The sequence below is a fragment of the Oncorhynchus keta genome, chromosome 10 (genome assembly GCF_023373465.1).
Source record: "Oncorhynchus keta strain PuntledgeMale-10-30-2019 chromosome 10, Oket_V2, whole genome shotgun sequence".
Classification (NCBI taxonomy): domain Eukaryota; kingdom Metazoa; phylum Chordata; class Actinopteri; order Salmoniformes; family Salmonidae; genus Oncorhynchus; species Oncorhynchus keta.
This window is the reverse complement of record NC_068430.1, coordinates 64,532,665-64,556,054: the sequence shown is the minus strand read 5'-3', so window position 1 is coordinate 64,556,054 and position 23,390 is coordinate 64,532,665. Positions and strand designations below refer to the sequence as shown.

Here is a 23,390-nt window from a genome sequence, read left to right as displayed (position 1 = left end):
TGAGTTCCACGTAGGGAACGCAAAACGACAGGAGCACTAAATTAAGGCAGGGGAATGGAGAGCGAGAGACTTCTGAAAGGAAGGAGGGAGAGATGGAAGGGAGGGGAGGCGAGGCCTTTCATCTGGGCGTACAGCCTTAACCCTCCATCTCGTCTTCACAGAGACAGAGAGATCCTCACGGAGGGAGTCAAGGAGGGTTGCGACTCCCCATACAGTATTAATTGCTTGGGTGGCACTGTAGTTCAGCGGCTTTGGTATATTTGTTGTGGCTACAAGGGTTTGGTTAGTGTCAACAAGGGATTCAAAGCCAGTACTTGGTTGATATGCCTTAGTGGTGCCATAGATTCACAGCCGGTTTGGAGATACAAAGAACCGACAGGTGTTTTCAAGATGTCACCAAGGAATTCAATGGCTATTAAAAATAATTTATACACTATGTGATGACATCAACAATACAATAGGCTGTAATATCTGTTGGGTTAGCAACTGATCCAGAGACAACCCATTTACTGAGGCCTTGGTTACTATACTATCCTAATGTGTAGAAGGCATCTGCGAGAAACAGTAACTATGCCCTGCCAAGGCTGGGGCCAAAACTGCATGGTTTCATCCCCAAAGGGGGAGAGAGAAGCTGGGACAGGAACATTGTGTGACTGCATTGCACAAGAGCTAGAGTGACAGTCAATGGTCTCCTTTTAGTTATTCAACAACTCTGTTATTATGCATGTTTGAGTCAGACTGCAAGTGAAAAGGTATCCGACCTGCATAGATTTGTCATCTAATATGAGGTGTAACTGCCATTTCATTTGTGACCATTATGACAGAAATTCCCATATGGATGACTCAACACACATGACCTCACCTTAAACAACACCCTAGATTCCTCCCATTCTCAGAGGGAGTCTTAAGGCCCACCAAAATGACAGATGCCCTCACGGGGGAGGGAGGGGAGCAGCGGGAGGGTTGAGAGGGTGCTGGCTAAATTCCTGGTACTGTACATAAACAGAAGGGAGGAGTAAAGGAGGAGAGATGGAGGGACGGGGGTTGGGCAGACAAACCTGCTTAAACAGGACAAGGGCACTGTCTCCAGATAGAGAAAAGGAGAGGATACAGATGCATTAGGGCAGGTATTCCCAAACCGGGGTATGATGATTCACATTTAAAATTATTATTTGTTTTAAATACGTAAAAAAGAAAGAGCCTAGTTTCACTGCCAAAAATAAAATGAAACCACCTAGGTATTCAGCAAAATAACATCAAATACAGCTAGCCTAGTCAAATAGTTATCATCCAATCACATTAACCGTTACACTCTCGCAGAAATCCACTAACGTGGCCAAACGTAGCTGCTGCTCATTCAGTTTGCTCGAAAATTGATATTTTTTTAAAACTATTTAAGGCCCGCATCCATAGACACATACCAGCTCTACTGGTAGTACTGCTACTACCAGCAGTACTACACCTGCACCTGTCGACAACACAAGTTGTTCTGCTTCCACGACCACATCCAATGTTAGCATCAGTAATTCTACATTTGTTGTTAGCACAGCTAGCATGGACACTGACAGTTGTGAATCTGATGCAACCGAAGAGCTACTGCCCCCTTACCAGGGAAAGCACTGAACAGACAAGGACGTTGGACCATTGAATCGCAAATATGATGACAAATAAATTGATTTGGGGTTCACTTCTATTGGAAGTAGTGCCTTTCCTCAGCCACAGTGTGTTATATGTGCAAAATACCATCTCACAACTCGATGAAACAGTCACTCTTGGGCAGACATTTAGAAACAAAAACATGCCAATATGAAAAATAAGCCATGTGAGTTTGAGCGAGAATTAAGACAACTTTTGGGTAGTAAGACATGTATAAAAGCAAGAGATACCATTAATAAGAAGGGTCTGGAAGAGTCTTATATGGTGACCTACCGAGTGGCTAAAACAGGCAAGCCCCATATTACTGTGGAGGACTTTATTCTTCCTGCTGCTGCAGATCTGTCTGGGACAATGCTGGGGGAAAAGGCCAAAAATAAACTATACAGACAATGCCTTCATCAAACACTGTTTCATGAAGCATAAGTGACATGGCAGGAGATGTTTTGAAAGAACGACTGCTTTGCATACAAGCAAAAGCCATCCGTTAAAGCTGGATGAGTCAACAGACATGGCAGGCCTGGCACAGCTCCTGGTATATGTCCGTTACATTTATGGGGGCAGGGGCAACAGGAAAGGATATTTGTAAAGTATTCGACAGCTTTGTGACAAATGGACTTTGGTGGTCAAGATGTGTTGGTATCTGTACTGATGGCACAAAAGCAATGACAGGGAGACATAGTGGAGTGGTAACGCACGTGCAAGCAGTTGCTCCCAACACCACTTGGGTACACTGCAGCATCCACCGAGAGGCTCTTGCTGCCAAAGGAATGCCTGACAGCTTGAAAGACGTTTTGGACACTACAGTGAAACAGTACAGTTAACTTCTTTAAAGCAAGGCCCCTGAACTCTCGTGTATCTTCTGCATTATGCAACGATATGGGCAGCGACCATGTAACGCTTTGACAACATACAGAAGTGCTCTGGTTATCAAGGGGCAAAGAATTTACACATTTTTTTAAACTGAGAGACGAGCTCAAAGTTCTCTTTACTGACCATTATTTTCACTTGTCTGTCTGCTTGTACGATGACGAGTTTCTCACGTGACTGGCCTATCTGGGTGACAAACTCACTCATTCTTATGGTTTAATAAAATGTATCATAGTGTCTGTGGCAGGCTTACAATGATGGCAAAAAACAACATTTGAGTGTGCGCTGACCCTGGTGCTAGAGGGGGTACGCAGCTGGAGGTTGAATGTTTGAAGGGCTACGGGACTATAAAAAGTTGGTTAACCACTGCATTAGGGGATTGGTGGACTCATTTACCTGGGGTATGTTCAGTAGGGAACACAGTAGCAAAACATTCTGGAACAGAAAGAAAATTAGCATTTGTTACTGGACAAGTTCAGGTAGAACATTCCCCTTTCACAGTTTCAAAATGTTTTTGCCCTACTGAACACAACCCCGCAGTGTGTGTGCCAGAAGCATAGCACGCGAGGCCAGCTGTTAAAACAGCTCTACGACGCCTCAAGCTACCAGCACATCTGCTAACTTAGTCGACAACCCTTTTCCCTAATCTAATATCATAACTCACCTTGCCAGTTGCCAAACTACCCAATCCCCTTGTTCCGAGGCTCCCATCCAATCTCACTCTGTTTTGTTGCGACCCATTTGTCTCCAATATATTGACATCGGCTTCTTATCCAGTACAATTGATTATTTCACCCCCTAGGGCAATTAAGATTAATAGTTTAAGGAAACCCTATTTCTCTGCCAATGTGTAACTATGGCAACGTACTATAGGCCATTCTTTCATCTCGTTTTGCATTATGGGCCGTCAGACGTTTTTTTGCAGGTGGGGAAACGGAACAGTAATGTTATGTTACATTTATTAATTTGATATTTGAGCCCCGTGCCGCCTGCCCTGCCCAGACTCATGGGAGGGCAGCAGCAGTCACAGCTATGGCTGGGAGAGGCCTGTTCACTAGTCCTGGCTCACCCAGGGAGGCAGGAATGGGGCCCAGCATGGATGGGAGAGGCCTGTTCACTAGTCCTGGCTCACCCAGGGAGGCAGGAACGGGGCCCAGCATGGATGGAGAGACAGGCTGGCTGTCACACACACAGTGACATACTGCTTCTCCTGTCGTCAAACACAAGCAACATGCTCTCACACACACAGTGACATACTGCTTCTCCTGTCGTCAAACACAAGCAACATGCTCTCACACAGTGACATACTGCTTCTCCTGTCGTCAAACACAAGCAACATGCTCTCACACACAGTGACATACTGCTTCTCCTGTCATCAAACACAAGCAACATGATCTCACACACAGTGACATACTGCTTCTCCTGTCATCAAACACAAGCAACATGATCTCACACACACAGTGACATACTGCTTCTCCTGTCATCAAACACAAGCAACATGATCTCACACACACAGTGACATACTGCTTCTCCTGTCATCAAACACAAGCAACATGATCTCAGTGACATACTGCTTCTCCTGTCGTCAAACACAAGCAACATGCTCTCACACACAGTGACATACTGCTTCTCCTGTTGTCAAACACAAGCAACATGATCTCACACAGTGACATACTGCTTCTCCTGTCGTCAAACACAAGCAACATGCTCTCACACACAGTGACATACTGCTTCTCCTGTCATCAAACACAAGCAACATGATCTCACACACAGTGACATACTGCTTCTCCTGTCATCAAACACAAGCAACATGATCTCACACACACAGTGACATACTGCTTCTCCTGTCATCAAACACAAGCAACATGATCTCACACACACAGTGACATACTGCTTCTCCTGTCATCAAACACAAGCAACATGATCTCACACACAGTGACATACTGCTTCTCCTGTTGTCAAACACAAGCAACATGATCTCACACACAGTGACATACTGCTTCTCCTGTCGTCAAACACAAGCAACATGATCTCAGTGACATACTGCTTCTCCTGTCGTCAAACACAAGCAACATGCTCTCACAGTGACATACTGCTTCTCCTGTCATCAAACACAAGCAAAATGCTCTCACAGTGACATACTGCTTCTCCTGTCATCAAACACAAGCAACATGCTCTCTCACACAGTGACATACTGCTTCTCCTGTCATCAAACACAAGCAACATGCTCTCACAGTGATATACTGCTTCTCCTGTCATCAAACACAAGCAACATGCTCTCACACAGTGACATACTGCTTCTCCTGTCATCAAACACAAGCAACATGCTCTCACACACAATGACATACTGCTTCTCCTGTCATCAAACACAAGCAACATGCTCTCACAGTGATATACTGCTTCTCCTGTCGTCAAACACAAGCAACATGCTCTCACAGTGACATACTGCTTCTCCTGTCGTCAAACACAAGCAACATGCTCTCTCACACACAGTGACATCCTGCTTCTCCTGTCATCAAACACAAGCAACATGCTCTCTCACACAGTGACATCCTGCTTCTCCTGTCATCAAACACAAGCAACATGCTCTGACAGTGATATACTGCTTCTCCTGTCATCAAACACAAGCAACATGCTCTCACACAGTGACATCCTGCTTCTCCTGTCGTCAAACACAAGCAACATGCTCTCACACACAGTGACATACTGCTTCTCCTGTCATCAAACACAAGCAACATGCTCTCACACACAGTGACATACTGCTTCTCCTGTCGTCAAACACAAGCAACATGCTCTCACACACAGTGACATACTGCTTCTCCTGTCATCAAACACAAGCAACATGCTCTCACACAGTGATATACTGCTTCTCCTGTCGTCAAAAACAAGCAACATGATCTCAGTGACATACTGCTTCTCCTGTCGTCAAACACAAGCAACATGCTCTCACACAGTGATATACTGCTTCTCCTGTCATAAAAACACAAGCAACATGCTCTCACACAGTGATATACTGCTTCTCCTGTCATCAAACACAAGCAACATGCTCTCACAGTGATATACTGCTTCTCCTGTCATCAAACACAAGCAACATGATCTCACAGTGACATACTGCTTCTCCTGTCATCAAACACAAGCAACATGATCTCAGTGACATATTGCTTCTCCTGTTGTCAAACACAAGCAACATGATCTCAGTGACATACTGCTTCTCCTGTCGTCAAACACAAGCAGCATGATCTCAGTGACATACTGCTTCTCCTGTCGTCAAACACAAGCAAGGTGATCTCAGTGACATACTGCTTCTCCTGTCATCAAACACAAGCAACATGATCTCACACACAGTGACATACTGCTTCTCCTGTTGTCAAACAAGCAACATGATCTCAGTGACATACTGCTTCTCATGTCATCAAACACAAGCAACATGATCACACACACAGTGACATACTGCTTCTCCTGTCGTCAAACACAAGCAACATGATCTCACACACAGTGACATACTGCTTCTCCTGTCGTCAAACACAAGCAACATGCTCTCACACACAGTGACATACTGCTTCTCCTGTCATCAAACACAAGCAACATGATCTCACACACACAGTGACATACTGCTTCTCCTGTCATCAAACACAAGCAACATGATCTCACACACAGTGACATACTGCTTCTCCTGTCATCAAACAAGCAACATGATCTCACACACAGTGACATACTGCTTCTCCTGTCATCAAACACAAGCAACATGATCTCACACACAGTGACATACTGCTTCTCCTGTCATCAAACACAAGCAACATGCTCTCACACACACAGTGACATCCTGCTTCTCCTGTCATCAAACACAAGCAACATGATCTCACACACAGTGACATACTGCTTCTCCTGTCATCAAACACAAGCAACATGATCTCACACACAGTGATATACTGCTTCTCCTGTCATCAAACACAAGCAACATGATCTCACACACAGTAACATACTGCTTCTCCTGTCATCAAACACAAGCAACATGATCTCACAGTGACATACTGCTTCTCCTGTCGTCAAACACAAGCAACATGCTCTCACACAGTGATATACTGCTTCTCCTGTCATCAAACACAAGCAACATGCTCTCACAGTGATATACTGCTTCTCCTGTCATCAAACACAAGCAGCATGATCTCAGTGACATACTGCTTCTCCTGTCATCAAACACAAGCAACATTATCACAGTGATATACTGCTTCTCCTGTCATCAAACACAAGCAACATGCTCTCACACAGTGATATACTGCTTCTCCTGTCATCAAACACAAGCAACATGATCTCACAGTGACATACTGCTTCTCCTGTCATCAAACACAAGCAACATTATCACAGTGATATACTGCTTCTCCTGTCATCAAACAAGCAACATGCTCTCACACACAGTGACATACTGCTTCTCCTGTCATCAAACACAAGCAACATGCTCTCACACAGACAGTGACATACTGCTTCTCCTGTCATCAAACACAAGCAACATGATCTCTCACACAGTGACATACTGCTTCTCCTGTCATCAAACACAAGCAACATGCTCTCACACACACACAGTGACATACTGCTTCTCCTGTCATCAAACACAAGCAACATGATCTCACACACAGTGACATACTGCTTCTCCTGTCATCAAACACAAGCAACATGATCTCACACACAGTGACATACTGCTTCTCCTGTCAAACACAAGCAACATGATCTCACACACAGTGACATACTGCTTCTCCTGTCATCAAACACAAGCAACATGATCTCACACACAGTGACATACTGCTTCTCCTGTCATCAAACACAAGCAACATGATCTCACACACAGTGACATACTGCTTCTCCGGTCATCAAACACAAGCAACATGATCTCACACACAGTGACATACTGCTTCTCCTGTCATCAAACACAAGCAACATGATCTCACACACAGTGACATACTGCTTCTCCGGTCATCAAACACAAGCAACATGATCTCACACACAGTGACATACTGCTTCTCCTGTCATCAAACACAAGCAACATGATCTCACACACAGTGACATACTGCTTCTCCTGTCATCAAACACAAGCAACATGATCTCACACACAGTGACATACTGCTTCTCCTGTCGTCAAACACAAGCAACATGATCTCTCACACACAGTGACATACTGCTTCTCCTGTCATCAAACACAAGCAACATGATCTCACACAGTGACATACTGCTTCTCCTGTCATCAAACACAAGCAACATGATCTCACACACACAGTGACATACTGCTTCTCCATATCGTTAAAACAAATCCAACAAATTCACTCGACTTTGTTCTGGGTCCACACAAAAAGAGAAGATAGAACGAAGACCGAAACCTAACAGAGCTCCACCCTCCCTCTTTGCAAGTTACAGGCAAGCCTATGGGACAAATGTCCACTCCCAAAATTCAAAAGATGCAAACACGTGCAAAATCTTGATTTGTCCAAAGCACTAGAACTAACGCTGCTCATTATCTCACGCGCCGTTGTATCATGACAGATCTACGCTACCATTAATGTTAATGTAGTCTGTCCACGAGAGATTAGGTGTGGCGCCGTACTGTATAGGGTGTATCCCAATAGTCTAAAACAGTAGTTCCCAAACTTGTTATAGTCCCACACCCCTTCAAACATTCAACCTCCAGCTGCATACCCCCTCTTGCACCAGGGTCAGCTGTACCCCCTCTTGCACCAGGGTCAGCTGTACCCCCTCTTGCACCAGGGTCAGCTGTACCCCCTCTTGCACCAGGGTCAGCTGTACCCCCTCTTGCACCAGGGTCAGCTGTACCCCCTCTTGCACCAGGGTCAGCTGTACCCCCTCTTGCACCAGGGTCAGCTGTACCCCCTCTTGCACCAGGGTCAGCTGTACCCCCTCTTGCACCAGGGTCAGCTGTACCCCCTCTTGCACCAGGGTCAGCTGTACCCCCTCTTGCACCAGGGTCAGCTGTACCCCCTCTTGCACCAGGGTCAGCTGTACCCCCTCTTGCACCAGGGTCAGCTGTACCCCCTCTTGCACCAGGGTCAGCACACTCAAATGTTTTTTTGACATCAATTTAAGCCTGCCACACACACAAAACATAAGAATTAGTGTGAGTTGTCACAGCCCGGCTTGTGAGAAGTGACAGAGCTCTTCTAGGACTAGGGCACAAATATTAATATAATATCAATAATTTCACTCCTTATTTAGCCATCTTACATTTAAAACATTTGTTCAAAATTTGTGAATAACTCACCACAGGTTAATGATAAGTGTGTGCTTGAAAGGATGTACACAACTTTGCAATGTTGGGTTGTATTGGAGTCTCGGTCTTAAATCATTTTACACAGTCTGTGCTTGTATTTCGCTTTCATGCCAGTGAGGGCCCAGAATCCACTCTCACATAGATACATGGCTAGCATCAGTGTCTTAACAGCGCAGTCCTATCCAGAAATCTGGCAGTGTCTTCTGATTAAATTACATTTTCACAGAACCCCTTGTTGCAATTTCAATGAGGCTCTTGTGCCGATATCGGTAAGTGGACTGGAGGCAGGGTTTGAAAGGGATAATGAATCCAGTTGTTTGTGTCGTCCGTTCCGGGAAAGTACCTGCGTAATTGCTCACCCAGCTGCTTTCCGATATCACATTTGACATGGTAGCCACTTTAGACCATTACTGAGACACCCGTAGAGTTGCTGGAACATCCCAGCGAGAGAGCGACCAGAGCCCCAGTGAATAACCTGTCTCCTGACCCCTCCTGTCTCAGCCTCCAGTATTTATGCTGCAGTAGTTTGTGTGTTGGGGGGCTAGGGTCAGTACTTCTCTCCTATTCGGTGTCCTGTGTGAATGTAAGTGTGCTCTCTCTAATTCTCTTTCTTTCTCTCTCTCGGAGGACCTGAGCCCTAGGACCATGCCTCAGGGCTACCTGACATGATGACTCCTTGCTGTCCCCAGTTCACCTGGCTGTGCTGCTGCTCCAGTTTCAACTGTTCTGCCTTATTATTATTGGACCATGCTGGTCATTTATGAACATTTGAACATCTTGGCCATGTTCTGTTATAATCTCCACCCGGCACAGCCAGAAGAGGACTGGCCACCCCACATAGCCTGGTTCCTCTCTAGGTTTCTTCCTAGGTTTTGGCCTTTCTAGGGAGTTTTTCCTAGCCACCGTGCTTCTACACCTGCATTTCTTGCCGTTTGGGGTTTTAGGCTGGGTTTCTGTACAGCACTTTGAGATACCAGCTGTTGTACGAAGGGCTATATAAATAAATTTGATTTTGATTTGATAACCCCTGCCCTGGAGGCAATAACCCATGTGACTCAGTAGACTAGGGGGCAGCGAGAGAGAGTGTGACTCAGTAGACTAGGGGGCAGCGAGAGAGAGAGTGACTCAGTAGACTAGGGGGCAGCGAGAGAGAGAGTGACTCAGTAGACTAGGGGGCAGCGAGAGAGAGTGTGACTCAGTAGACTAGGGGGCAGCGAGAGAGAGTGTGACTCAGTAGACTAGGGGGCAGCGAGAGAGAGAGTGACTCAGTAGACTAGGGGGCAGCGAGAGAGAGAGTGACTCAGTAGACTAGGGGGCAGCGAGAGAGAGAGTGACTCAGTAGACTAGGGGGCAGCGAGAGAGAGAGTGACTCAGTAGACTAGGGGGCAGCGAGAGAGAGAGTGACTCAGTAGACTAGGGGGCAGCGAGAGAGAGAGTGACTCAGTAGACTAGGGGGCAGCGAGAGAGAGAGTGACTCAGTAGACTAGGGGGCAGCGAGAGAGAGAGTGACTCAGTAGACTAGGGGGCAGCGAGAGAGAGTGACTCAGTAGACTAGGGGGCAGCGAGAGAGAGAGTGACTCAGTAGACTAGGGGGCAGCGAGAGAGAGAGTGACTCAGTAGACTAGGGGGCAGCGAGAGAGAGTGACTCAGTAGACTAGGGGGCAGCGAGAGAGAGTGACTCAGTAGACTAGGGGGCAGCGTGAGAGTGTGACTCAGTAGACTAGGGGGCAGCGAGAGAGAGAGTGACTCAGTAGACTAGGGGGCAGCGAGAGAGAGAGTGACTCAGTAGACTAGGGGGCAGCGTGAGAGAGCGACTCAGTAGACTAGGGGGCAGCGTGAGAGAGAGTGACTCAGTAGACTAGGGGGCAGTGTGAGAGAGTGACTCAGTAGACTAGGGGGCAGTGTGAGAGAGAGTGACTCAGTAGACTAGGGGGCAGCGTGAGAGAGTGACTCAGTAGACTAGGGGGCAGCGTGAAATAGTGTGACTCAGTAGACTAGGGGGCAGCGTGAGAGAGTGTGACTCAGTAGACTAGGGGGCAGCGTGAGAGCGTGTGACTCAGTAGACTAGGGGGCAGCGTGAGAGAGTGACTCAGTAGACTAGGGGGCAGCGAGAGAGAGAGTGACTCAGTAGACTAGGGGGCAGCGAGAGAGAGAGTGACTCAGTAGACTAGGGGGCAGCAAGAGAGAGAGTGACTCAGTAGACTAGGGGGAAGCGAGAGAGAGAGTGACTCAGTAGACTAGGGGGCAGCGAGAGAGAGTGACTCAGTAGACTAGGGGGCAGCGAGAGAGAGAGTGACTCAGTAGACTAGGGGGCAGCGTGAGAGTGTGACTCAGTAGACTAGGGGGCAGCGAGAGAGAGCGACTCAGTAGACTAGGGGGCAGCGTGAGAGCGTGTGACTCAGTAGACTAGGGGGCAGTGTGAGAGAGTGACTCAGTAGACTAGGGGGCAGCGAGAGAGAGTGACTCAGTAGACTAGGGGGCAGCGTGAGAGAGTGTGACTCAGTAGACTAGGGGGCAGTGTGAGAGAGTGTGACTCAGTAGACTAGGGGGCAGCGTGAGAGAGTGACTCAGTAGACTAGGGGGCAGCGGGAAATAGTGTGACTCAGTAGACTAGGGGGCAGCGTGAAATAGTGTGACTCAGTAGACTAGGGGGCAGTGTGAGAGAGTGACTCAGTAGACTAGGGGGCAGCGTGAGAGAGTGTGACTCAGTAGACTAGGGGGCAGTGTGAAATAGTGTGACTCAGTAGACTAGGGGGCAGCGTGAGAGCGTGTGACTCAGTAGACTAGGGGGCAGTGTGAAATAGTGTGACTCAGTAGACTAGGGGGCAGCGTGAGAGAGTGACTCAGTAGACTAGGGGGCAGCGAGAGATAGTGTGACTCAGTAGACTAGGGGGCAGTGTGAGAGAGTGACTCAGTAGACTAGGGGGCAGTGTGAGAGAGTGACTCAGTAGACTAGGGCTGCATCCCAAATGGCACCATACTACTTTTGACCAGGACCCATAATTCTCTGGTCAACAGCAGCGCAATATATATAATATGGAAAGCAATTTGAGACACAGTGGGAAACCTAATCCAATAACAGACCGGCAGGACCCAATGGCCACTTTTCATCGATACTCAATTTCAGCTCCTCGCAAAACAAGTCGTTCACTGATTCGATTTGTCGAGTGATGCCTTTTGTGCAAAGCGGCTCTTCAGATCTTAGGTGATTGCATTGTATTGTGTATGTGAGGGGAGAGGTTTTTTAAACTATAAACAGTGCCTTCGTTTTTCCCCCTCGAGTTCATTCAAATGCGTATCTGCCAGCCACAAATGTCACTGCCCGGTAAATCACTTTGCATGCCCGGTGCTGTTCACAAATGTCACTGGCCCGTAAATCACTTTGCATTCCCGGTGGTGGTGCAGTCACGGGATAGGCTGCCTTACCTGGTTGTCTTGGAAACCGTCGTCCTATTGGGTTTGGCCGTGACTGCAGTGCTGGAAGGCTTGGGGGCAGCTGAGGCTGCAAGTCTGGAAGCTGGAGGAGAGGGAGAGCAAATGAGAAAGTGCATGAAGAGAGAGATAGGGGAGGAAAAAGGTGGAATGAAGATGAGGGGTGGGAGTGAAGATGGATGACTGGGATGAAAGATTGGTGTAGTAGGAGTTGAGAGCAAATGTGTCTGCAGCCAAGCACAGGTGGGTTTGTGTGAGCTCTAAAATACATAGGACAGTGACGAAAGACTCAACATGGGACAAAGGAAAACAAAAAGCTGTGTCTAACCAAAACATGATTAACAAGACTAAATACTCGGCAGTATGTTTGTGTGTATAGTCCTCACCTGTGGTTTTGGGTCTGGCCCCAGCCCCATTAATGGGACCAGCAGCAGGAGGTCTCCTCGTTGGAGTGCCAGGACCCATCGCCGCAGTCCTGGTAGCAGAGGTGGACCTGGGGACTCCGACAGCCTTCCTGTCAGCCACCTTAGTTTGGGTCCTGACAGTGGAAGCGGCGGCCGGCCCCACGTACCTCTTCGTGGCTGCAGCTGACGCCGATGCTCCGGCTGCGATAGTGGTGGTCTTTTTGTCCAAAGCTGCTTTCTTGGCCAGGTCACTAGCTGTGGACTTTAAGCCATTGGCCATGTGGCTTGGGGCCGTGCCCGGACGAGAAGTGCTGGGTCCTGACGCCGGACCCGCTGTGACCTTGGTGCCAGCTGTGCCTGGCCGCTGTTTAGCCAAGCCCACGGTCTTAGCCTTGGGTTTAGCTGCTGCCTTGCCATTGACCTCCTTGGACACAGGGGGCGCTGTAGGGTTTTCAGGCTGCGCTGTGCTGTTTTGGGTGGCTTCGGGCTGTGATGGAGGGGACGGGGAATTTGAAGGGGCTGGCTGGGCGGGCATCTCGTCGGTGGCCATCCCCTGGGCCGAGGGTTCGGCTCCTACAGCTTCTGTGGGCTCCATGGCAACCCCATCCGGTTTCATCCCTTGTAGGCCCGGCAACGGTCTCACTCACCGGATCACAAACACACTGAAACCGGAGTGGAACCAACGTCTTGTCAACAACCTCACAGATCTGAATGGGGAGAAGAGAGATTCCCAAATGTTGACATTGAAATTGGTGTGAGAAAAAAAAAAAAAGTGTTTGTTTATCATAGAACTACAAATACTGGTAGCAGAAGTCAAGTATATTATCAGAATGGCCACACATGAAACCATGCAGTCGGAGACAAGTAGTTTAAAAAAAAACACACAAAAAAAGAACCAACGGAAACATCATGAGGCACATGGTCTCGCCGAGGAATTCGAAACTACTGGAAAAACAGGAGAGCAGCCAGGGAAACCAACATGAAGATTTGTCACTCACACTGTATTGCCATCAGACAGCGTGAGGATCACAGAGACTGAGAACAGAGACATTTACAATCCATGACTAAAACTGGTATTGTCAGAGTACTATAAAAAAAGTTTGACATGCAATAAGAGAAAACAAAATGTCCTCCAGCATATATGGAGAGTGAGGAAGAGAGACCGCAAGGCCTTACAAAATCGACAGACCGAGACAGGAAAACCAGGACCACACATCCCATTTATTTGTGATTCTGCTGCCCAGATACTTACCACGATGACAGCCAGCGATTACTAAGAAAAGTCATACACTGGTTCTGGAAGGCCTCAATGGACAATACTGTGTGAAACAAATGTAGGCCGTGGATGGACATTGGGGTGGGGGGAGGGTGTGCTGGATGAGCAGGATCTGGGGCTCATTAGCCTTGCTGGAGCCCCTCAAACCCTGGCAGGCTGCCTTCCCAAGCCAACGTGGCCTCCTCTCCCCATTGCTGCTTTTTCCTCATATACTCTACTTTCCACCCACCACCCCTCCCTATTTGAAGCCCTCCCACCCACTACTCCAGCTCTCCCTGTCCAACTGCCCCTCTACCCCAGCACCAACAACAATAGTTCATTTCACTTCAGTATACCCCCCTTCCCCTCACTCCTTTTATTCTTCGCCACTTGTTCCTCTTTCCACTATTCTACCCCCTCGATACACTATAAGATATGTTCAGTCAACAGATGGTCTGAGCAGAAATCTGTGTTTGGAGCTCAACAAACAGGCTTGGCAAGAGAGGAGGAAGAGAGCGCGCAAGAGTGGAGCACACGCAGGAGAGAGCAAGAGATGGAAAGGGAAGGAGAGCAAGAAGAGGGAGAGCGTAACAAAGAGGGAGTGAGTTAAGGGCGCAACAGAAGAAATGGAAGGGAGAGCAAGTGGGGGAAGGGAGAGAGGAATGGAAGAGGGGACTGGGAGAGCAGAGACACTTACGCAGAAGCCATCTGACTGAGGTCATCATTAATAGTTTGACTGAAACGTCAGTGGAGCAGATGGGGAAACCTAGAGGCCAAGCAGCAACTCTATTCGGTTACTTACACTTCAAGTCGGAAGTTTACATACACTTAGATTAGTCATTAAAACCCATTTTTCAACCACTCCACAAATTTCTTGTTAACAAACTATAGTTTTGGCAAGTCAGATAGGACATCTACTTTATGCATGACAAATCATTTTTTCCAACAATTGTTTACAGAGATTATTTAATTTACAATTCACAGTATCACAATGCCAGTGGGTCAGAAGTCTACATACACTAAGATGCCTGTGCCTTTAAACAGCTTGGAAAATAACAGAAAATTATGTCATGGCTTTAGAAGCTTCTGATAGGCAAATTGATATCATTTGAATTAATTGGAGGTGTACCTGTGGATGTATTTCAAGGCCTACCTTCAAAAACTCAGTACCACTTTGCTTGACATTATGGGAAAATCAAAAGAAATCAGCCAAGACATCAGAAAAAAAATGTAGACCTCCACAAGTCTGGTTCACCCTTGGGAGCAATTTCCAAATGCCTGAAGGTACCACGTTCATCTGTACAAACAATAGCACTCAAGTATAAACACCATGGGACCACACAGCCATCATACCACTCAGGAAGGAGACACGTTCCGTCTCCTAGAGATGAACGTACTTTGGTAAGAAAAGTGCAAATCAATCCCAGAACAGCAAAGGGCCTTGTGAAGATGGGAGGAAACATGTATAAAGATATTTATATCCACAGTAAAACGAGTCCTATATCGACATAACCTGAAAAGCCACACAGCAAGGAAGAAGTCACTGCTCAAAAACCGCCATAAAAAAAGCCAGACTACGGTTTGCAACTGCACATGGAGACAAAGATTCGTACTCTTTGGACAAATGTCCTCGTCTGATGAAGCAAATAGAACTGTTTGGCCATAATGACCATCTTTATGTTTGGAAGAAAAAGAGGGACGCTCGCAAGCCGAACATCACCATCCCAACTGTGAAGCATGGGGGTGGCAGCTTCATGTTGTGGGGGTGCTTTGCTGCAGGTGCACTTCACAAAATAGATGGCAGCATGAGGAAGGAAAATGTGGATATAGTGAAGCAACATCTCAAGATGTAAGTCAGGAAGTTAAGCTTGGTCGCAAATGAGTCTTCTAAATGGACAATGACCCCAAGCATACTTCCAAAGTTGTGGTAAAATGGCTTAAGGACAACAAGTCAAGGTATTGGAGTGGCCATCACAAAGCCCTGACCTCAATCCTATAGAACAGGGGTGTCAAAGTCAAATGGACGGAGGGCCAAATAAAAAATGTAGCTACAAGCCGAGGGCCGGACTGTTCGAATGTTCATTGAAAAATTTTTAAATGACGCATATAGTCTAGTGAACCTAATTGAACCTACTGAAAACCTAACAAATATATTCCAATATGATCAGATAAATAAAGCAATATTTTCTTATGGCTCTGTCAGTAATCTTTAATTTTCAACAGACACAAAAGACAAATTTCCTTTATATAAAAATCCCCATAACATGAACATTAAATGAAAGAAACCGGTATTCAAGGCACCATCAGTAGCCTATATTTTCTATTTTAGCAAAAGTGGGCTAAATTTACTTCAAAGAAAAAAACAATAATAGCAATTTTCTATCATCCACTCAACTGAAATATTTTTAAAATATAATTGGATTGAAATACAATAAAATAAAGTGCAAAAATCTATTAATCAAAAACAACACTTTGTTTAAGGAGAAGTAACATGCAGTGAAAACAAATATTAAACTTTAACTTTTAAACTTGAACTGAGTAAAAACTCTAAATATGTGATTGCACAGTAATGTTCACTTGTTTGAGGTTGAGGGTGATACTTGGTGGTGTCCCATCTTTTCCACAAGTTCATCAATGTTCGGGGTAAGGCTCTGAGCTGAGGAAATCCTCAGAATTGAGTGGAGGTGTTCAGCAGTAAGTCGACTTCTGTGTGATGTTTTGTTCAAGTTCATCAAAGAAAACAGTTGTTCACACAGGTATGTGCTGCCAAACATAGACAACGTTTGAGCAGCCTGGATGCGCAGCTGGGGCATTGTGTCGGGAGGAAACGGGCGAACTCCGCAGCACCCACTGCCGCATATTTTGCCCTCAGTGCATCATTGCATTGGAGGTCAATCAACTCCATTTGGAGGTTTGGTGGTGAGCTTTCCACGTCAACAGCAAATGGGTTACCGAGCAGTTCCAACCTGCTTTTTTGTGCTTCAAAGTCAGCAAATCGGCGTCGAAAGTCAGCGGCAAGCATACCTATTTTATCAGCCAACTGTGCGCTCGGGAACGCACTGGTAGAGAGCTTCTCTTTCATGGTCTGGCAGCTGGGAAAGTGGCTCAAATTTTCTTTCCGCATCTGCGTCTCCCACAGAGTCAGTTTGGTTTTAAATGCCTTCACTGTACTGTACATATCAGAGATGACACGATCCCGACCCTGCAGCTGCAAGTTCATTGCATTCAGATGACTCGTAATGTCACACAGAAAAGCCATTTCACACAGAAACATTTCGTCTCGGAGTTGTGTTGTGTCTTTCCCTTTGCTGTCCAAGAACAGACAAATCTCCTCACGAAGCTCGAAACATCTTTGAAGCACCTTTCCCTGGCTTAGCCATCGCACCTCTGTGTGATAAGGCAAATCACCATGCTCCGTTTCTAACTCCGTCAGAAATGCCTTGAACTGGCGGTGATTCAAACCTTTGGCTCTGATAAAGTTAACTGTGCGCGTGATGATGCTCATTACATGCTCCATTTTCAAGGCTTTACCGCACAACGCTTCCTGGTGTATGATACAATGATAAGCTGTCAGCTCACCTGTCGCGTTTTCCTCTTGCATCTTTTCCCGTATCTTCGCCACCAGTCCGCTCCTGTGTCCACACATCGCAGGTGCTCCGTCGGTTGTCAAACCCACGAGTTTTTCCCAAGGCAGCTCCATCTCATTTACACATCTTGACACCTCTTCATACAAATCATGCCCCGTAGTTGTGCCATGCATAGGACGTAAAGCCAAAAACTCCTCTGTCACGCTTAGGCTGGAGTCCACTCCGCGGATGAAAATTGACAACTGGGCAATGTCAGAAATGTCGGTGCTCTCATCCACAGCCAAGGAATATGCAATGAAATCTTTTCCCTTTTTCACAAGCTGCTCTTTTAGATTGATGGACAACTGGTCTACTCTCTCGGCAATGGTGTTTCTGCTCAGACTCACATTTAAAAAGAGTTGCCTTTTTCTGGGCAAACTTCGTCACAAACTTTAATCATGCAGTTTTTGATGAAATCCCCCTCCGTAAATGGCCGGGCTGATTTAGCGATCTCTTCTGCCAAAATAAAACTGGCCTTGACAGCAGCCTGGCCTTGTGATTTGGCTTTTTTGAACAGAGCCTGTCGAGATTTGAGGCCTCGTTTTAATTCCTCTGCCTTTTGTAGCCTTTGTTCCATGTCCATATTCTTGTTTTTGTCCGCGTGTTTCGTTTCATAATGTCGTCTCAGATTATACTCTTTCAGTACCGCCACACTTTCTCCACACAGAAGACACACAGGTTTTCCAGCTACCTCCGTGAACAAATACTCCGACTCCCACCTTGTTTGAAACCCCGGTTCTCAGTGTCCACCTTCCGTTTTGCCATTTTTGATGGGTATCTGAAAGTTAATTTTACTGTGATGCTGACAACTGCTGTGCCAATAAATATTGAAATGAAGCAGCCTACTGCTCGGTGCGTCACCGTTGCATTGTGGGAAATGTAGTATTGGTGCGTGTAAAAGATCTGCGGGCTGCCGGCTTGCTGCGGTCTGCGGGCCGATTCTAATAATAAATCAAGATCATCCCAGGGGCCGTAAAAAACCTTCTCGCGGGCCGGATGTGGCCCGCGGGCCTTGACTCTGACATATGTGCTATAGAACATTTGTGGGCAGAACTGAAAAAGCATGTGCGAGCAAGGAGGCATATAAACCTGACTGTTACACCAGCTCTGTCAGGAGGAATGGGCCAATATTCACCCAACTTATTGTGAGAAGCTTGTAGAAGGCTACCCAAAACATTTGACCCAAGTTAAACAATTTACCAATTGAGTACATGTCAACTTCTGACCCACTGGGAATGTGATGAAAGAAATAAAAGCTGAAATAAAATTCACTACTATTATTCTGACATTTCACATTAAGATAAACTGATCTAAGACGGGGACATTTTACTAGGATTAAATGTCAGGAATTGTGAAGCATTTAGTTTAAATGTATTTTGCTAAAGTGTATGTAAACTTCCGACTTCAACAGTATTAATGTTGACACATACCATAGAGTGGAACACCTTGTCCCCAACTCCCCACACGAACCTCAGTTTGCTACTTATTCACACATTTTTATGTTTACAGAGGAATTTCTTTCCTTCAATACCGTTTGGCCTTGACCTGTTTGAGCGACACACGAGGCCTAACAGCCTTTTAGTCTAAGACAGGGTCAATTGGCAAATGACCGGACTAAAAAGGCAAATTAACAAGCAAATCACTTGCGGGGATCCTGTGGAACTCGCTGGGCCAGTTCGATAGTGGACGGCCAATAGAACTAATACCAACACCTCTCCCCCAAAACACATGCACCCCTCTCAAATTCCCTCAATCTCGCTCCCTCCAAACCAATGGTCTGACCCCTATTTCACCCAGAGAGGACAAACAAAAAGCCTTCAGTGCCATTTTCCATGGTTTCTTTTCCTCTCCTCGTCCTTCTGGCTCCAACTGCAGGCAGAAAGGCTGCTGGCCGCAACCTCCCTTCTCTCCTCTCTTCTGTTACATATCTCCAGCACAGAGCAAGAGAGGGGTCAGGGAGGATAAAGGCACCATGAAGGGCCAAGTTTGCAGCCTTCAGTCAACTGAGCAGGGCTACACCAGAGCTGCAAGCTATTCTTATAGAATAGTCAAATATATATATATAGAATAGTCACAACAAAAATATATATATATTATAGCATACTTCAAATCTTGATGACCCAAGAGGTTGTGAAACAGAATTTGTTATCAATGACTTGGCTGAATCAAGTTTGGATTATTGCCCATGAGTTAGAGGCCAGTAGAGTTTCACAAAGACCTAGCACATTCAGCATTATCATCAGCAATCTAATTTTGGAAGGAAACATGGCTAAACTTAATTGACTAATTTGTCAACTCTTCACAATATCACAAGTTCAACTCAATACTCAGTGTTTCAAACAACGCGGCTACCGCATTTGGATGGGCTCCGACACCAACGTAGCGATGTAGCGGAGCGTTAGGGAGATAGCGGGATGAGGGACGTCAGAGAAGGACGACTGCCAGCTAACTAAATCCAGCGGGCCGGGCAGGAGTCAGATTTAACGAGCAGGTGCTGTACCCGCGTTCGGTGGACAGCAGCAGGATAAAAGGGGGATGTTTTGGCCGTGGGCAGAATGGGCACTGGCCTGGCTTTTACTTTTGCCCATCGCTGGTCCGGGCAAATGCCAGTGGCTGCTGACTTAACCACTAATGCCAGGGGCTTACCAAAGTGCAGCCTGTATCGCATTCCTTACCACGAACCGAGCCGACCTCCGGGTAGTGGTAGGTGGCATGATGGCGTCACTAAAACCCTACACATGCATATCAAGGGCTTTGTTGAACTGTAGTAAGGCGATTAGTGAGGGTGTTAGAGACGCCTCTGCTTCAGAGAAGCTAGCTGTAGTTTGTCCTATTTGAAACTATTGCACAGCATCTTTCTTAAAAACCACTCATCGTCAAAATGGCCTCATGACAAATTCTCTGAGAATTTCAGAGCTGCTTTCCATAGCCCTGGCCAAGTCTTAGCATAGATTTGCAATTGGAATGATTGAAAAGGGGAACGCCCACCAAAAAAAATAGAATAAACTGCACGGTTGATAGATAAAGGCGTCCTGCATTTTTATGAAATAGTGAGCCATTGTGCTCCCCGCCATCATTTGCATAACAAATACCAGTAAAAAGAAAAAGGGCTATTACCATCTTCAGGACAAAGCATGCTTACTTTCCAGCTAGCGCCACAGCTAATATCACAATTAGCTCAATGCCCCTGGCAACAATTACCATGTGTTGGAAGTATGCAAATTCATAAGCCCCCGGGCTGCAGTCTGACAACAGTGACTGGATAATAACTAGTGTCCAGGAAAACAAACTCTGCAAGTTGTCTGTTATTCTCTGGGTGTGTGGTTAAAGCTGCCATCGTAAGCCTGTTGGGGTGGGCTGTCTAGACAGAAGAAACTCGCTGCCCCCGTCTCAGTCTCATCTTTGCTGCGTTGCATCTTCTAACTCATCCCCCCCCCTCACCCCTCGTCTTTTTTTCTTGCAGTTTAATTACAGCTGTCTGCAATCATCCTACAGTGCCAGCCATGTTTTAGCCACGCAGCAAAATGGGTCACTTATAATACTCCTTTAATACAAACAGAGGGGGATTTATCTGTGTTGAGAGTGGGTTGGAAATGCAGTCGGACTACAGGGAGAACGAAAGAGAAAAAGGAGCAAGGGTTGGGATGGAGGTTGGGGGTGTTACTGATGTCAGCTTAGTGTCATAACAGTCTTAACCACAGGTGAAAAATAGATTCTGCTCTCTGCTAGCTCACAGAGGGAGGTGAACGGGGAGAGTGCAGAGGGGAAATAGGAGGGGTGTTTCAATGATAAATCTGCCCTAAAGGTTTGAGGTTGAGGCCTAGTGTCGTGTGCACATGTGCTGGAATGCCCGGGGAGGGCTCGGGCCAGGGTGTCTGTTGGTGAGCCGAGCCACCCCGTCCACATTCCAGCTCTGCCAGTCAGGCTCCTCAGGGTAGAAGCCTATAAACAGCTGTCACAGGAAGGGTGTGTACGAATATATACACTGAAGAGTTGGTCCCATGTTTCATGAGCTGAAATAAAAGAACCCAGACATTTGCCATATGCACAAAAAGCTTATTTCTCTAAAATATTTGGGCACAAATTTGCTTACATCCCTGTTTGTGAGCATTTCTCCTTTGCCAAGATAATCCATCCACCTGACAGGTGTCGCATAAAAAGAAGCTGATTAAACAGCATGATCATTACACAGGTGCACCTTGTGCTGGGGTGATAAAGGGCCAGATGTCTCCAGTTTTTAGGGAGTGTGCAATTGGCATGTTGAATGTAGGAATGTCCACCACAGGTGTTACCAGAGTTTTGTTTGGTATGCTTTGGATCATCAGTGTGTTCCAGTTCCCGCCGATATCCAGCAACTTTGCACAGCCAATGAAGGGGAATGGGACAACATTCCACAGCACACGATCAACAGCCAGCTCAACTACGCGAAGGAGAGGTGTCGCACTGCATGAGGCAAATCGTGGTGACACCAGATACCGACTGGTTTCCTGATTCACACCACTACTTTCTGAGACCAACAGGCGCATATCTGTATTCCTAGTCCTGTGAAATCCATAGATTAGGGCCTAATTTATTTTTTTAAATTTAATGACTTCCTTATATGAACTGTGACCCAGTCAAATCTTTGTTCAGGATATATGTTGTGAGAGAGCGCGCAGGGGACGGTCTACCAGATTAATCATTCTTCTGATTCCATGTGCCGTACAGGTAACTTGCATCATCTTTGACTACAAGACTGTGGACAATAGACCTCCATTTTTAGACTACACTGCCAAAGCAAACCCTGTGTCTGTGACCAACCTTCCCTGACTGCCCCTGTGCCTTACAAAGACAACCCAATTGAGCATTGAACAACGTCTGCTAGCTAGACTAAACTGGGCCTGGATGGTAGAGACTATGGTGTAACTGAGCTGTATAGCGCCATGGGTGTTCGACAAACAGGGGCCTCAGTCTCTGGTTATTCATTAATGGACTACTGTCTGAGTGAGGCCTTGCTATGTGGAGGCCTCCAAAGTACTGGAGCTCTGGCCAAAGGAAACATTCAGTGTGTGTGTGTGTGTGTGTGTGTAAAGGGGTATAACAGAAAAGGAGGGTGGGAGTGAGTGGAGAGGCTTTAGAAAGACCAGAGTTTTGTAGGAGAACAGAGTATTGGAGAAGGAGGGGTTTATTAGGGAAGGGGGTTTCCTACAGAGAACTTTGTTATTGGACCAGTTCCCTGCAGACAGGAAAGGGGCAGTCACTAGTCAAAGTCAACAACTGACCAAGTTCACCAGAAGTTACAATGCATTTTGACCAAAGCAGATACATACACACACCAGGGTCATCTTCATTAGGGAAAATCGTAGCAAAGCACTTTGCAATGGAAAACGAAAACTTGACCAATAAATGCTGGTTCAGGTAATCCTTCCCCTTGTCAGACCATTTTCTTCAGTTGACTGCCTAATGAATGACCCAAGTCATTAACCTACCAACTGCATGAGAACACATGCTCCTAAATACTTCATATCCACAGAGGGGGGAAAAAAATTAGTTCCTGCTTATCTTGACTGCCAGCCTGTCCAAAGAGGGAGCAAATATATTTAGTAAGAGGGGGAAGTTGAATGAACTCTTAGGATTGGTGGTGGAAGAGCGAGGGATGGGGTGAAGTGTGTGTGGGGTGTGGAGAGAGCATAAGAGCCTGTTCCTTCGTCTGCCCATACAAGGCAGTGTTGCAGAGTTCTGCTGCATCACCACAGAGCACTCAGAAGACATGGCACGCAGAAAGATCCAATCTCATAATGAAATCCACCAACACAAGATCGTCATTACTCACAGAATAATGACAAGAGGCTCTGCTGAGCATATGAGCCCAGCTCAGTTCTCAACCCAGTTGCATG

The 23,390-nt window shown here is 46.4% G+C and overlaps 1 protein-coding gene across 1 annotated transcript in view; it reads right to left on the bottom strand.

Annotated features, from left to right (window-relative positions):
* The window catches only part of LOC118389205 (nascent polypeptide-associated complex subunit alpha, muscle-specific form-like), a 43,538-nt gene that overhangs the window by 7,596 nt on the left and 12,552 nt on the right, over positions 1-23,390 (bottom strand). Inside the window, exons 2-3 of the mRNA XM_035779034.2 lie at positions 12,616-13,340; positions 12,224-12,314 (exon numbers count right to left, since the gene is read on the bottom strand). Coding sequence (XP_035634927.2) covers positions 12,224-12,314; positions 12,616-13,249 — 725 coding nt within the window. The 5' untranslated portion in view covers positions 13,250-13,340. The remainder of the gene's footprint in view (positions 1-12,223; positions 12,315-12,615; positions 13,341-23,390) is intronic.